This window comes from Protobothrops mucrosquamatus, unplaced genomic scaffold (genome assembly GCF_001527695.2).
Source record: "Protobothrops mucrosquamatus isolate PMUCROS unplaced genomic scaffold, P.Mucros_1.0 scaffold822, whole genome shotgun sequence".
Classification (NCBI taxonomy): domain Eukaryota; kingdom Metazoa; phylum Chordata; class Lepidosauria; order Squamata; family Viperidae; genus Protobothrops; species Protobothrops mucrosquamatus.
The window spans coordinates 8422-26174 of NW_015387083.1; the positions used below are offsets into that span (position 1 = coordinate 8422).

The window sequence follows — 17753 nt, forward strand, 5'->3', positions numbered from 1 at the left end:
GAAAGCCATGCTGTGTTTAATCATCCCCCAAATCTATAAAGGTTTAAATCTATGAAGTTACCAGTACATGTCATGCAGCCTTTAATTTAGCAAACAGAAAGGGATTCTTTATAGACTTAGCCACCCATGGTCATAAGTAGAACTCAGGGCCTGTCATCTGTTACTTCTCTGCTTTGACTATCATTTTAAACTATCAGAGAGAGGACTGAACTGCCTACAGTGCACATATTTTTCACCTCATAATTCTTTTATCTGTAACTTTTATATATTGTTTGCTATTTAAAGGTAGAGATGATGGGAGAACTTCTTAAATGAGTGTGCGTCAAATGAAAAACAAAGAAGAGGAGTGAGAACAGACTTACATTTTCTGCTGTCTTTTCAAAATGAGTTTGTCAAAGAAAGAAAAAACACAAGTCTGTTTGAAAATGACAAGAGAAATTAGAGCATCAGCATAGGATCCATAGGTTTCATTGTTGGGAAATGACTTCTGATCAGAGAGCAAAAGTGCCCAAACATCTGGAGAATGCATGTATTATCTTGTTCACCTGTCTAATATATGCAGGTTTTGATTATTAAGCTCAGACGGATCCATGCTTGAAATAAATTTATATTAAAGAATTTTTAAAAAGCAGTTTAATAAGCTAAGAGAATACCTGGGTGATATTTTGGCATCTGTTGTGGATTTGCATCTTGCTAAATGTCCTACCAAATCCCGATGCATTGGGGAAGGATGGTTTCAGGTCAGCCTTGATGAGTTAGTCTCCATTATTTCCTTGTTTCAGTTATGATTGTGAGAGCTTGAAAAATTCGTGTCCATGGATGGAGAACTCTGAAAAAGAGAGACCCACATTGCAATCTAAAGGAAGGAATTTCCATGTCCAAAACATTGTATGTGTAAAACAAGTCTCTTTGGGATTAAGGACTTACATATAAGTCCTACTTAGAAAGAGCTTCTAGTTATGCATTTGTAATATGAAAAACATACACACGCACACGCACACATATATATATATACACACATACACACACACACACACATGCATATATATTCATTCATAAATGAAATTTCTGGGAATGATTGCAAAGAGATTTTCTTAGCCTTCTTTTGGAATCTCCTCTAGTAATTGATATTCATGACCTGTATTCTGTATTGTATTAAGAATAGCTGAGGAACACCTGGCATACTGCAGTTAATAATTTGCAGTACTTTTTTATTCAGGGTTGGTCACACTGGGATTGCATCTGGCACCTGGATTCCCAGTCTTCCAGAGAATCATAGGAACTGTGATAACATTACAGAAAGAGGATTTCGGGGTGGGAAAGGGAGTAGGGAGATCCTGGAAGATGACAACTGAGGAGAAGATCGTTAACATTTGGACATGGAAACAGCTGGCCTCCCAATGGATGCGTCTTCCAGATTTATCCTTAAGTTTACCAAACAGACCCAAAAAAATTGCATTAGTAAAACCAACCATTTTGTCAAATTTTAGCAGCATAATTTTGGTGTATGAGATGGAGCTGTATGTTTCAGGTGGGTCACAGGTTTCCATCTCCGATTAGTATACGTGACATACACACTGCTAAATTCATGCTTCTCCTATTTTAGCAATTGATGGTTTCCTGGCTTGTGCAAATGGGATTCAAAACCCCTACAGCAGTGATTGCGAACCTTAGAGACTGAGTGCCCAAAAAACACACTGCCCCCTAGCCTGCCCCCACCCCCTTTCTGCCCCCACTCTGCCTTGCCCCGCCTTCCCACAGGGCCACCCACCATCTCCACAGCCCGCTGCAGCAGATCGCCCAGGGGCCCAGCAGTGCCATGGCGGTCACACCCTCTGCCCATGCCCCGCAGCATCAACTGCGCGTGACGGGGCATGAGGGCGGAGTCTTGTCCCTGCTTCCTGGCTGCCATGGGCTTGGCTGCGCTGTTCCACGTGGGCCGCGTCTGGGGGTGACTCTCTGGGGGCTGCTGGTGAGGAGGGGGCCATGGGGGAAGGTGGGGCTGGGGCGACGGTGCATGTGCCTACAGAGAGGGCTCCGAGTGCTGCCTTTGGCACGCGTGCCACAGGTTCGCCACCCCTGCCCTACAGCATTCCTTCATACATTTTAAAATTCTCTAGCATCATTTTGCAGTTCCTGCATGAACTGGATCACAGTGATTACAGAAGCTTTTATATGCAAGAAGTGTCACATACAGGTAGTTCACAACTTACAACCATTTGTTTAGTGAGTGTTCAAAGTTACAACAGTGCTGAAAAAAGTGGCTTACAATTAGCCTTCACACTTAACAACTGTCACAGTGAAAATTTGGGCGCTTGGTAATTGGCATCTTTATATGACAATGGCTGTGTCCCAGGTTCATTATATCATCATTAATACCTTCCCAGCCAACTTCTGACAAGCAAAGCCAGATTTGCTTAATGACCATGGCAACAAAGATCATAAAATTGGGCACATTTACTTAACCATTTTGCTTAGTGATGGACATTCTGGTAACAATTGTGGTTGTAAGTTGAGGACTACTGGTAATAATAAGACTTTATTAAGTTCCTCTTTCATGTGAATCAGTAGTACAGCCAGTCATTGGGAGCTTTTGAGTAAATTGCCGTTAGAATGCTAATAATAGACTCTACTGTTCCTTACCATCCAGCCCAAGGAAGCAGATAGAACCTTCAAATATGGCCTAAATTTGATATTGGGTTGGAACAGTCTATGTTCAAATTAGCTGGAGATACTATGGATAAATATACATTCTTGGGGATGGAAGTTCTCATTTTGAACAAATGGATGTGATTTTCAACTGTCACTAGATTCACAAGGGGCAATTATAACATGGAGCTTTTCCACACAGTTAAGGTTTGGGCCCAAGCACATTTGATGACAATTATCTGTGTTTTAGATGTACCCTGTCTTTTACCATTGTCATGGGTTCTCTGTGGGACTAACCCTGAAAAATATCTAATAGTTGTGGGTGGTGTAAAATGGAAGGCTGCCAAACACTGTAAGATACAGGTACCATTTGATATCCTGAAATGTTGATTGATCATTTGTCAAATGTGAAGTCCCCAGGGGCTTAAGATCTGATTATCTGACACAGGCGTGTCAAACTGGTGGCCTGCGGTCCAGATGCATCATGTGCAGGCCACGCCCACCTCAGCTTCGCAAAGGCAAAAAAACGGTCGCGATGCATCATGATACGTCACGTGACTTGATCGAGTTTGACACCTGTGATCTAACACATTTCTGCCATTAGAAACGAATGTTAAAATCTGCCCTTTCAAAGGACACACAGACATACCCAAACACCCATAGTCACCTTCTGTAACTCCCTTGAAATTTGACCCATTTCTATCAGCATTTAAAAGAATTGTAAGGGCCCATCTTTTTTAATCAAGCTTTTGGTTGTTAAATGTTTTAATATTGAAAGCATTTAGTGTTAATCTTTACATTGTGCCGGCGCATATATTTTAATTATAGTAGCTGCCTTAAGTGTTCATCTGAGCAAAAAGACAAGATATAAATTGAATAAACAGTTACTGTGTACTACTTATAATACCATGGAAAAAACTAAAAGTCAAAAATTCTGCTATTTTTCAATAAGGCAACCTGAAAGTTAATTTTATTGGATTATTTCTTTCCTGCAAGAAATAATGCCTTTAAAACACACATACACACATACTCTACAATCTGGTAGTAACATTTTGAATGTCAGTTGGTAATCCTGAAAATAATTTCATAAACATTTCTATTTTTATGATTCATGTGTTTAAGGTTGTTGGATAGAGTTGGATTTTTTTTTTATACATACACTGCTTATTTTTCCAAAGAATATAAAATTAAAACTTCATCTTAAAATGATTTGGGAGTAAACATCTCTTTTAGAAATATATTCTACTGTTTTTTGCTTCCAGTTAAATAAATCTGTCTAACTGGAACACAAGTAATGAGCAGAATTTCTATTATCTTGAAACTGTTATCTTTTCTATTAACACACTGGATTATTTGTTCCATCTTTGTCAGATCTTTTATACACCAAATGCTGACTGAAGCACAGTTTGAGGGCTTTTGATAGAACTCTATGTCTTATGTTTATATGTGGTAATGCAGGGTTTTTTTTTAATTTTGGAGTGCACAAGAAAGCCTTATCTGCCAAAATTCCTTGTGACTAAACCTTAAGAATAATTATGTCCCATTTATCTTTTTAGTAGGATAACCTGATACATGTCTAATTTTAGAGGAAAGTTGCCATTCAAAGAGGATGAAAGTCCAAACGTTTTAATGTTTTTCAACACAAGGAAACCAAAGTCTCTTGCATTACAGGAGATTTAGATCTCCACATCTCTCTATAGTTTCTAATAAATATTCCTTATTCCGCTAGTGGGATTTTTTTTTTTAAAAAAAGAGCTTTATTCGGAAATAATAGTGATCGCCATAAAAACTTCTGCCATTAAATAGCCTTTGCCCAACCTGTGATAGTAAGATCTGAAGCTACAGTGAGTTCTTTCCGTTACCTACTACGTAGATTAGAAGACTGATCATTGAATCAACTTTATTAAAATTAGAAAACTGAATTGAATTAATTAGAAAACTGACAGACCTTGCTATAGTAGCTGCTACCTTGGTGACCCCCCATTATATCAATATAGAATATCATAGAATGTTAATTATTCACATATTGAATGATACTCCGTTGGAGATCCATTAGTTGAATGCCATGTGGAAACAATATCATTGTTCCTCTGTCTTTTTCATTTTTCTTTGCAGATCTGAAGCCTTGGGTTTCAAATTTCACATACTCTGGTGTACGGGACTTCTCTCAGCTTGCTCTAGATGCCAGTAGGAATCAACTCATTGTTGGAGCCAGGTAAATTAGAAGCTTTTAATTGGAGCAAGATCGCTTCTCTAGTTCATTGCCTGAATGTTACTGTCTGCAAAAAGAGATTGCTTTTTCAGCCTGCGAGCACACTCCATGTTGCTTTTAAAGCAAAGCTTTAATTTATGTAGAAAGGTTTTAGAAATGCAGTAATGATGTTGAAGAGGAGAAAATTGCCAGTCATTCTTGTGGGGAAAAGTGTAAGTAAAATGAGGCATTAATGAAGCAAAAAGCTGTCATTTCCTATGGATCATAAAGGCTATAAAATCTTTTCTCAGCAAGGTGGTGTCCACATGTATGGAAACAGAACTAGATGAAAGAAAGAATTCAGCCCATTAACGGAGAACATGTTCACATAGTTACATAGTATAGCCCTAGAATATCAGGCAATTTGTCTTGGAGAACTTTCAGTTTGAATGAACTTGAATCCGTGCTATTGCTAGAACACTTTGCAGAAAAAGATTATGCCCCCCCCTCCCCATAACTTTTGCATAACCTATGATTACTAATAATGCCACCATAAAATTAGTAGTCCCTAGTTCATTCATAAGTAGCATTTATATCCTGACAGCATTTAAGAACTTAAATTACACCTTCCTAAATTCTTAGTATTTTTGTAACTCAAAGTGTCTGAGATATTATCACAGTAGCACTTAAAGCAGCTCTCTGAAATCGGCCAATCTTCATATTATAAGTGAGATTATCCAAGGATACGTGAGAGTTGTTTAAGATATGAACAGGTTTCTTCTTGGCTCTTGAGTCTTTTTAATGCCTATTGCATTATGCAGTCTTCCTCTGGCAAAAATGTTGGCCTGCAGAAAAAAAAAGTTGAATATCCATTTGTCACATTTTGGTTTATTGCTGGCTTTTGGGGGCTTGTCAAAACCTAATTGTGAATTCAGATAACTGTAGAATACCACTGTACCACTCAAGACGTTCAGTATCTATGGAGTGCTCCATCCCCAATTTTAGGCTCCTGCCTTTTGGATCTGGCTTCATCATTCAGGTTCCCTTGAGGCTATTTGTCACTCTGAAAAGTAGGCTGATAGACCTTTTATGTCTACTTTGAGAGTTTAAAAGCAGCATTTAATTCCTCGCTTGTCTGAAAGGACAGCATTTCCAAAGAGCAAGGAAATGGCAATTAAAGGGTGGCAATGTGATATTATCTTCTTGTTCAGAGATAAGATAAAGTTAATGCAGTGCTGGATGTGTCTAGTGCAGGGATCCCCAACCCCTGGTCCATGGGCTGGCACTGGGCCGCAGCATGCCAGCAACTGGGCCGCACAAACAAGCAAAGCCCCATCTGCGGGATGCAGGCAGTACATGAAACCACATCCCTTCCGGTCCATGGAAAAACCTCTCTCCACGGAACCGGTCCCCGGTGCCCAAAAGGTTGGGGACCTCTGGTCTAGTGAAGAGGTAAACATAAATCACATAGATGTCTTTTGATAAAGAACATATGAGAAAGATTACACATACTGTGCTGTTTTTTTTCTTTATTTCTGATGTTTATGAATTGTGCCAAATGTGCTAGCTACTCTTTGCTACCCTGATCTCCCCTGTTAATACATTGTTGGTCTGATTGTACAAGATCCTATTTCCTTTCCTGTAGCCTTCCTCTTTGGTGCAATGGAGCTTTAGCTTTGCTGTAAAGCAAGGCATATTGTTGTTATATATACCCTACCCATGGCTGGCTCAGGAATTCTGGGAGTTCAAGTCCACAAGTCATAAAAGAGCCAAGGTTGCCTACCCCTGCCCTAGCTCTTGACAAGGACACACATATCCTCACAAAAGCTGGTATATGCTGTCACAATACCAGTAAATTCATTCAAGTCTGCTTGAAGCAGCTTCAAAAACACTCCAGTCTATGCAGTCAGAGCAAGCCTGCAGCTCTCACTTTGCCTCCTCAGGCTGTTCCCTATTCCCCAGCTCCAGTCATGAGAAGGTAAACTCTATATATTGTTAAAGAACTTAAATTATTGTATTTACAGAATACTATCAAATTTTACAAAATTCATGCCTTTGGCATGAAAGCCAGCTGGGTGATTTCTGGGACATACACACTTCTCAGCCCAGCCCACCTTACAGGGTTGTTGTTGTGGAGAGAATAGGAGGAAGAAGGGAGTATTAGGTATGTTTGCCATTTTGAGTTATTTATAAAAATAATAAAGATAAGATTTAAAAAAGCCTTTAAAAATCAGAAGAATGAAGTGTTATTAATTATTAACAAAAATGTTAAAAAGTCAGTGCTTGGACATGATGCCCCAAATAGACAGAATGATCTCAATTTAAATTCAAGTCAAGCCAACCTATTCTCCAAACACAGATGCAGAGGAAGCAGACTTTGTACAATTCTGTGATAATTTGCAGTACCTTGACCAAACACCACAAAAAGGGTCATACTAATTACAGGAGAGTAGAATAGCTCCATTCTATTAAAACTAAAATGAAATGTGAAAAAAGCCAAAAATGTGGTATTGATGTGTGAAACAAAGAAGGAGACACCGAGACAGACAAATAGATTAATATTTAGAACAAATACCTTTTTAAAAAAAATCTGTGAAGAAATTCTGTTTGGTCAGCAAAAGCAAGGTCTGATACTGAGTGTATTTTAGATCATGATCTCTTCCTCACAAAATTACCATGTAAGCCAAAGAAAAAAAAATTATCAGATGAACAAGATATGACCTCTGCATTATTCTTTATTATATGGTAAAGGTCAGTAATAGATTTAATGGGTTATATTTGATAAATAGAATGTCTGAAAAATTCNGTTGTTCCATTGGTTAATTGTTCTAACTGTCAGGAAGTTTCTCCTTAGTTCTAAGTTGCTTCTCTCCTTGATCAGTTTCCATCCATTGCTTCTCGTCCTGCCTTCAGGCGCCTTGGAGAATAGCTTGACTCCCTCTTCTTTGTGGCAGCCCCTGAGATATTGGAACACTGCTATCATGTCCCCCCTCGTCCTTCTCTTTGTTAAACTAGACATACCCAATTCCAAAGATTACCCTTGGTTGTGAATGTCCATTTGGCTCTCTATTTATTTATTTAATTTATTTAATAACCAAGTTTATGTATCAGCCCATCTTACAAGAATTTACTCCTGGTGGTGTACAATCATTAGTAAAAGAGAATGCATGTATAAAAACAAGATATTTAAAATGGAAAAATCAGAATTAAAATGAAAATAATTAAAACTAAAAATATATACAAATCCCAAAGAGAGAGAGAGAGAGAGAGAGGGAGAGGGAGAGGGAGAGGGAGAGGGAGAGATTACAGCCATCTCAATAGTAGAATCATCTAAACAAGGTCACAAGGGCATAACCAGATCTTGATGGATTTCTGGAACATCAAAAGCGATGACGCTAATCTAAAGTCTGGGGGAGAGAATAAATGTTACAAAATGCAGGTGCCACAGCAGAGAAAGCTCACCTGGGACCTGCCAAATGTAGGTCGTTGGCAGATAGTATCAGAACATGTCTTATCTGCTGAATCTAAAAAGAGAATCAGAGACAGCCAGGTTGATATAATTTGACAGAGGCAATCCCTCAGATAACCTGGTCTCATGACATTAAGGAGATGAAAATTTAAAATCAGCATCCTAAATTGGACCTGGCAACCTTCTCTTGGTAGAATACTGTTGTTATTTCTTTCTTTAGTGCAGACATGTCAAACACAAGGCCTGCGGGTCGGGTCCGGCCCAATATGTGGATCCGTCCGGCCTAGGGGCCTGCTCTGGAAACAGCAGGCCGACCAGGCACTGATCTACAACCTGGTTGCGTCCATAAAAGCCAGAACATGCTCAGCCTTAGATCCATGGGGCAGCCCCACCCTGTGCCCTGGGCACACGCGCAAGCGGAGTCCGACGTCCCTGCTGGCTATTTTGCCGCACAGGCTGACTTAACCCAGGACGCTGGCGCTGGCCATCTCCTGTGCGCACACCTGGGGGGCAGGACAGAGGCGGTTGGGCACTCCTTGCTGGTTCCAGGGCTGGTTCCAGGGCTGCCCCGTGGATCTAAGGCTGAGCACATTCTGGCTTTGATGGACACAACCAGGTTGTAGATCAGCACCGTCCCACCTCCCACCAGCATCTCCAGCCTCACAGCCACAAGGCTTTTCTTTCACCGGGAAAGCCCCTGCCTGCCCATGTGGAATAGCAAGACCGGCAGCAACATGGCAGTACTGGCAATCTCTCCCCCTCCCATTACCCCTTCCTAAGTGCAGAGGAAGGAAAGAGATGAAAAGGCGAAAGAACAAACGGAGGGAAGAAGGAACGGAGGGAGGAAGGGAGGGAGGGGAAAAAGGGAGGGAGAAAGGAAGGAACAGAGGAAGGAAGGAACAGGGAGGAAGAAATGGAGGAATGGAGGGAGGAAGGAACAAACGAAGGAAGGGAGGAACGGAGGAAGGATGGGTGGATGGGTAGGTGGGAAAAGGAGGAAGGCAGGAACAGAGGGAGGAAGGGAGGGAGGAAGGAACGGAGGGAGGAAAGGAGGAAAAAAGGATGGAAGGAACAGGAAGGAAGGAACAGAGGGAGGAAGGAATGGAGGGTAGGAGGGAGGAAAAAAGGAAGGAAGGAAGGAAGATAGATTATAATGAGAGGGAGGAAGGGTCTGAGGGAAGCCCTGCCTTAGCACTTGGCCCTGAGCAACCCTGTTGCCCTTTTGCTATCCCCTTGTCCCCTCCTCCTGGCCTCTCCTGATGGTTTCCCATCCTATCTCTGAGGATGCTTTGGTTACAAAGCTGGGTCTCCTTGCACGGAGAGGGAGTGGGCTTCCCTCTCACCCACACATTTTGCCTTCCCGCAACACCATGAGCAACTTGGCCAAGGAGAGCGAGCACAGCAGCAGCAGCCTTGAGGAGGAGGTAAGCATAGCTGGGCGCCCCCTTGGGGAAGTGGGGCTAGACTGGGCTGCGGGATCCCTGAACTTGAGGGCTGTGTGCTTGACCTCCACAGCCCAAGGCTCTGGGCAGCCTGTGCCACCGTCCAGCCCCCCCGCATGGCCTGAAAGGGATGGTGAAGCTCCTGCAGTGGACCATGTTCCGGCGCTTGTCTCGGTCCCACCCTCCTCTGCCGGAGACCCTTGAATCTGTCCCAGGCCTGCACAGGCGCCCCTGACACGAGCAATGTCAAGCTGGCCACGCCCACCCAGTAGCCCACACCCAACCCAGCCACACCCACCCAGCCCCCCGAGGGCAACCACAATGCTGATGCGGCCCTCAATGAAATTGAGTTTGACACCCCTTCTCTAGTGTATTACCTTGCATCTAAATATCAGATGCTGAGAGAACTCTGTTTGTTTATTTATTTATTTAACATAGTCTGTTTGTAAATTGTCCAATGCATCTTCTTTGTACTTTAAATTATTTCTATACTACCAATATCCCAACCTAAAAATAAACAGATAATCCAATAGTCCCTGTAGCTAAACAACCTTATGCCTGCTGTTTTTTACTGAGTGTTTTCCCACAAAGGATGTTGAAGGATCACAACTTCATATTTGTCAAAGTGCTAACATTTAAAACAGTAAAAAACATTCATTTCCTTGTTCCATTTTGTATTATGCTACAGTAAGTTAAAAGCCAACTAAAGTGTGAAGAATTTTTCCCTAGATGATATAATAAGAATAAATCTTCAATACTTCTGTATGTACTTATTTTAAATCTCCTGAAGATAGTGTCAAAATGTTACGTTAATGTTATTTTTCTATTTTAATCTATATGATATATAGATATATAAAAATCTTGAGTGCTTACTGGAGCAGAAGTAGATTATCAGTCAATCAAATAATTAATCGTTAGTACAACAAAAAAAAATCCATAATGGTTTGAAAAAGAGCTTTAAAACGAATAAATCATACAATAGCTTGGTAGCAGCAGGTAATTAAGAGACAGCCAAAACTCCAATGATCAAGAAGGGAAAATGTAAAAAGCAGATGTTACTTTCTTTACTGTACACTGATATTCTACAGAAGGCTTTTATCATTATATAATCTTTCTGACTTATTCCAAGAATATAACAAGGAGTCAAAATATCATCACCTTCTATTTGAAACCCTTTCAATATTTCCCACCAGTTTATCAGTGTTTGAAATTACAACAATAATTATGTTAAGATGAAAAAGTTAAAGTGGTTACACAGTGCATGTTATTTATAATGTTATCAGAGGTGCCTATAACAAACCATATGCCGGCTGCCTGCAGGTTGGCAGTTTGAGCCTTCCATCCTTCTGAGATCGGTAAAATGAGGACCCAGATTGTTGGGGGGAATATGCTGACTCTAAACTGCTTAGAGAGGGCTGCAAAGCACTGTGAAGCAGTATATAAGTCTAAGTGCTATTGCTATTGCTATATGAAATTTGTTGGGTATGATATCATGATACGAACAGTATTGTACAGATGGTTTGTTTGAAATTTTTCAGTAGTATGCAATATAAGTATTGTTTGATGCTGAGTCTATGTAAGAGCATTCTGGGATTGGGAATCATATTTATTTGGAAATATCTAAATTATTTCAAAAGCAGTTTAAAAAAACATAGAAATAAAACAATTAAAAGCAATTATCCTATACTTAAAACTTTGAATGGAACTGTTTTGGAAGACCTTCTTAAATTGTTATTTCTTGTATTTAAGAAGGTGAGCCTTAAGTTTGAATGCTCAGCAGCTTATGAAAAGAATCACTGCAAAATGTTCTCTGATAAAGCTGATGTTAACTAATGTTTATAAAGAAGCAATGCATTTCACATAGAACTAGCTTTTTATAGGTCTTTAAATTTTGTTTGAAAACAATTTGGTGACCCATGCAATGAGTTCCAAGTGCTTTTGAAATAGTTTATGTAACTAAATAAATACGTCTCATTGTCTCACAATATGCATTCCTAAATAGGCCCAGCATCAAACAGCACAAGTTTGTCACTTGATTGAGTTGGGCGGCTATAGAAATTGAATGAGTGAGTGAGTGAGTGAATGTTGCACTGTCAGGAATGATCTTTCTGAACTATTTTTAAAGTCAGAATAGTTCCTCAGTTCTGTATAAAGTGAAATTTCTGTAGTGCATGTAAGTATAATTCATTTTGTAGAGATAATGTGTAGTTATTTATTAGCGCCTGTGATAAAAATACAAGACTCTCTAAAAATTAAGAGATCTTCTAGCTATTTGCAGCTAGGTGTGGGGGTTTTTCCCCAATTAATTGGGAAAAAAATGTTGCATAATGAACAGAGATCAGGTTTTTCACTATTTTCTTCCTTTTTAAAATACATTACATTATATCAGTGTTGGGCCCTTCACAGCTACGACCCCATATTAGCCTTTCATGAAGCACTGTGCAAAAGAGAAACTTGTATTGGAGAGCCCTATGTGGCTGCTAAAATAAATCAGGCTTTTTCTTGCCATAGTATGGAGATCCACCATACAAACTTGCTCTTCAGGCATGGCTTCCAGGTATGACCTTATAGGTATTCCAGGAAATGCTGAGTCAAATGGGTATTGGCCTGAACAGCCTGCTGTTGTTGCCATGAGGTATTTTAAAAGCAAAGAGAAAAGTGAAGACAATTGTAGAAAATTAGAAACATATACTTGGACCCCCAATGGATTTCCAAATGTCTTGTAGTAGTAACAGTAGTAGCCAGTTACATTATTTTTAGCCAGTATTTGCACAGGTTGCATTCGGAGTGAAATGCCAACTTTTGCATGAAGTAGAACCTAGTGGCATTCTTTTACATCCTTTTTTTTTCTTTTAGAAACATACATCATTAACACGTTTGTTGGAACTTGTGCAAAGTGCTCACTATTTCATTTTGAGGAACTCGAGAAAGTCGGGGATACAAAGGCATCGTTATGTATTTCCTTCTTTTGGGATTGGGATTAGGACCTCTCATAGAAAACCACTGTGTGCTTTTCTTGGGGCTGATAGTGTGTGTTATGCTGATCTTTGGAAGAAGGCATTAATCTTCCTAAAAAAGAGGGAAAAACAGGCATTGTGGGAAAAATTCAAAGGCAAATTAATTTCTTTTCAGTTTCCAGTTGAGAAAATGTCTTTTTCCAGATCAAATGCTCTTGTAACTGGTTCGGCTTGAAAGGATGGTTGAGTTCTTTTTCTTTTTTTCTTTTCTTTTTTAGTTAGAAAGGAGATTGCAGCTAAACAACTGCCCCATTACAAATGAGCATACAGTATATTGTGTGGACAGTGGAGGTTTGCAGGAAAGACAAAAATAAAAGTAAATTATGATTTCAACTACTTATTCACAATTCCCCCTCCCCCCAAGAAAACGGTCCAGTCATATTCATAGTTCTCCTTGATTTTTTCCAGAGATATAATTAATATCTGCTTAAAATGTTTGATACATATTCTTTTTGAGGAATAAACTATGGATATATATACTGCTATATCCAGCTCTGGTGAATATATGGATGCCAAAACACAAGTAATAGAGTTTTAAAATGTTTGGGCACTGGCAGAAAACTGAATATAGAATTTGGCTAGGTGAGATGCTGATAGAGTGATTGACAGAATTAAGATTTTGAAGGAATTACAATAAGTCTATAGAGCATAGGTTATAATTAAATATACTAGAGTAGGATTATCTGATTTAATTCCCTGAAAGTTTTGGCTGGGTTGTGAATCAGAATATTGCCTTCTCTTAGAATCAATAAACTACAGTAGGGATTTTTGTGTTCAGGAGCATAATTTCATTGTATTAATGTTGACCCAAGTCTTATGACTGTAATCCAATCCAGCTGATAATACACTCAGAATCACAGCTTTGTCAGGTGTGCAATTTGATAGTATCTGTTCGGTGAGTGTACAGCTGATGTCCCATAGAGCCTTCTGAAGGGAGGATGCCAAGCTGTTGGAAGCAATCATTTGGGGATGGATTTTTCAGCCTGATATAATCCTATGTACTGGTAGTTCTTGATTTATGATCATTCCTTTAGCGAAGTTATGACGGCACTTAAAAAGTGACTTGCAACATCACGGTGTCCCCAATGTTATGTGTTGAAAGTTTGGGTGTTTGGCATTTATGGTGGTTGCAGTGTCCCAGGGTCATGTGATTGCCTTTTATGACCTTCCCAGGAGCTTCTGACAAGCAAAGTCGAAAGGAAAAATCAGATATGCTAAATAAGTATGTGATTTGCTTACTATAACCACATGATTCGCTTAATGACCATGGCAAAAAATGTCATAAAATTGGGTGTGCTTCACCTAACAATCCCAATTGTGGTCATAAATTGAGGACTACTTATAGTCGTTAATAGTTTTATTGAATGTTTTACAGATCTACACCACTCAGAATGATCTGGTGAAGGAACATATAAATAACCCATGTTAATATAAATAAAATATTGGCAGGCTTCCAGATGTATGGAAGATCTCAGATGAGCCAGTTATGAAATGTAATGGCATCCCTGCAAAAAGACATTCTAGATAAAGTATCATTGGTTGATACAATTTTCATCTCCAATTTTACAAGGTAGAATTCCAGCACTAACCCTATAAATATACATAGTTTCTGCATGCTTTTAGAAGCATTACACATGGTTTCCTTTATCTTATAACTGGATTTTGAGATAGTGTTGGATGGCATGGCAGAGGAAGTTTTGTGTGTGTGTGTGTGTGTCTGTGTGTGGTGTTTGCATAAGTTTTGGCATCGGTCCCCTGTAAACATGAATCCAGATTTCCCTACAAATTTGGTGAAGAATCACAACAATGTTTAGAGCTGAAAATACATACTACGTTAATGCAAATGTGTTCTCTATTTCATTCAGAAATAGATATGCTATAATTGATATGCTATCCCATATTGATATTTTATTAGTTCTCCAGTACAGGAGATGGAGAATCCACCAATGGGTTTTCTTTGTCTGCCTGCTCTTGAGACCAAGTAGCCAAACTTGACACGCCCCCTCTTGCCAGGAGATCCAGTCTTAACTTGGTCTCAGCTCTTGAAAGACGTTTCAGGTTTGGCTCTCAAGATAGCAGGTTAGAAAACTCCATCCGATAGCCTTGAAAGAATTAGCTTAAATATTAGAATTATTTATTCAGTCAAAATATGCAGTGTTTCTAGGAGGTGGGCTATTGCTAGTGCCAAATTTTTCTTATGAGTTATCCAAACCCAATGCATTTAAATAGCATTCTTAACAAGAATGGGAAGGCAAAGCTGCTAAACCTTTTGTTGTGGCCTTCTCAGAGTGAGCTGGGACCTGAGGCTTATAGGACCTGAGGCTCCTAAGAAAGGTATATTATTTGCTTGATACTTTATGCAGGATAGTATTTTTTTTGCAAGACATAGGAGTATGGAAAATGCATGGATGAATTGGAATTAAAGCTCAAACCTAAAGGTATAGTAAGTTGACTAAAATAGGCTCCTAGATTGCACATAAAAAGAAGAGAATGTACGTTGAATAATAATGAAAATATAGCTTCGACAGTAATGGCAAAAACTTCCACATGTATAACCAAATGCCTTAGAAAAGCTGAAAGGACACTGATACTACAGTTGGGTAATCAGATTATATACTGACACACAGTTGTATGAGTGCATGCATGCTGACTAGTTCACATATGTGACTTGGAGTTGTTTCTAATCTGTTCCAGAGCAGTCATTCAGATTTTGTTGTACAGTAATATATAAACCATGCTGAAATTTCCTTTTTTAAAAAGCTATTAAAGTAACCAATTATTTATTGGTTAAGTTCATACAGCATGGTAAGATGTGTTTTAACTCTGAGAATACAAGAAACAGAAGAAATAACTTCAAGCCATGGTTTAACTCGGAGAATACAAGAAACAAAAAAAAGGAGTTGTTTTTTGGCTTGGAATAAAATTGTTCCACTTGATATATTCTGGTTTCATTTTGTTAAGGGCTGAGATCCGCTATTGATTGACCCTTGCAGAAATAAATAGATTATTCCAAAAAGCAAATGAAACAATATAGCATTGTTACCCCAGACTCAGTTAGAAAATAAATCCTGCCTCAGTTTATATTCAAACTGTAAAAGATGAACCTTTTTATCTTCTAAAGCTCTAATGGCACAGATAAAAGAGCTGAAGAAAGAAAAAAAAACCAGGTTTTGTCTGGAAAGTATACTGTTTCCACAGGACCATTCATACCATGCAAATATAACAAAATTGAATGAGGCAGCCCAAACCAACATAGTTTTAACATTTTAAAAATGATTTCTGAAAATAGATCATTGGCCCAAAGTCAGCCAATAGGCTCCATCAGTGAGTCTCGGTTTAAATCTTAGATCAACACTTTAATCATTAACCTAGACTGGTTGTATATGATCAGTCAGAGGAAGCCAAGCCTTTTTAGACCTTCAAATTGACGAAAGCAGACAAACACAATATTTTAAATATACAGTGCTCAAAAGAGGTGTATTAATTATGTGATGCAGCAGTTGGACAGAGGTTTGCAGGATGGGTTGACTTCATGCCCAGACACAATTTAAATTCAAGTAATATGCTCAGAACTTGAAATCCCAAGGGTGAAAGTTAGATTCATAAATCACAGCCATGCTCTTTTGTAATACAGTATCCAGCACTTGCTTAAGTAGAGTTTGCTTGGCTCATTAAAAGAAAAAAAAAGGAGAAAGAAGATTAGGAAGAGGGAGACAGAGGAAATGTTAATTATTTTAGAATTAAGCAATATATGGAACAAGCAGTTTGTGGTAGGGTTTCTTATCATCTTAAGCTTGGTAATAGGAATAGGTTCAGATCTGCAGTAGAGACATTTTAACCCTATTGTGCTGTGGCTTCCATCTGAATGCTGTTTCCAGAAACTCATACTTGCTTTGAAGGGAGAAAATGCAGCCTGGGCTCTGGGTAGTGAAATAATTGATGGTGTTGAAAAGGTTAGCACTCTTCTCCAGCACTGCTGTCCTGATTCAGATTAGATGTCCCTTTTTTTTACATCTTTGCCTGTCTAATTTTTAAGAAAACCTGACAGTGGATCCTCCACATCAAACATATAATGTGGTTTATATGAATGGGAGATACTTAATATTTGGAGCCATTTTAAATCATATCCTGTAGCAGCTGTATGTGACAAGTCATTAGTATTCATTTTATTAGTGAATAGAGCGGACTTCATATGTTGACCATCTGTGTGTACGTGACACGAAGAATGCTATTATCTTTTGCTTCTCTCCCCCCCCTTTAATTTTTCTGATATTTGATATTTGTGATATGGTAATGCTATATTTTGTGTTTTTGGTAGACAGGTTAAATTAGACTCTTCAACTCATTGACCTCTTCATGAGGTTTCAGACCCCCAAATAATAGTATATGAAAACAATTTAATAACTAATACTTTAAAGAATAATAATGTCTATAAGAAAGACAAAAAAAAGTTTGGATAGTGGATCTCCAGTACCTGGAGATAGCAGAAGAGAGGAGAAAGAATGGAGAAAATCACAAAATATAAAGACCTGCAAATAGAAGTAGAACAACTGTGGCAAAAGAAAGCAAAGACAGTACTAATATAATAGGCCCCCTGAGTGCAATCCCAGAACATTTGGAGCATGACTTGAATTCCATCGGTATGACAAAATCACCATTAGTCAATTATAAAAGGCAGCTTTCATTGGAACAGCTTATATCGTGCAACAGTACTTTTAACACTTAAAAGTAATTTCTGCCTTGGGAAGAACTTGATTGGTGGATAAAAATACCAAATCCAATTTAAATATCTGGCTGACTGTACTGTATGACGAATCATAATAATGGATAGTCTCATCAAACCTTGGAGATCAGTATTAACCGCTGAGTTAGATCTACAGTGTTTCTTGGGTACAAATTTCTTAGTATGGAATTGGAATGCTTCTTAAGGCATCAGAAATTCCCATTTGCTGTATTTGGAGGGAAAAATGTTCTTTATACATAGT

General features: G+C 38.9%; 1 protein-coding gene across 1 annotated transcript in view; it reads left to right on the forward strand.

The window, feature by feature from the left end:
- The first annotated feature begins 1344 nt into the window (after positions 1 to 1344).
- SEMA5B (semaphorin 5B) overlaps positions 1345 to 17753 on the forward strand; it is a 154027-nt gene continuing 137618 nt past the window's right edge. Inside the window, exons 1-2 of the mRNA XM_015818923.1 lie at positions 1345 to 1531; positions 4765 to 4864. Coding sequence (XP_015674409.1) covers positions 1345 to 1531; positions 4765 to 4864 — 287 coding nt within the window. The remainder of the gene's footprint in view (positions 1532 to 4764; positions 4865 to 17753) is intronic.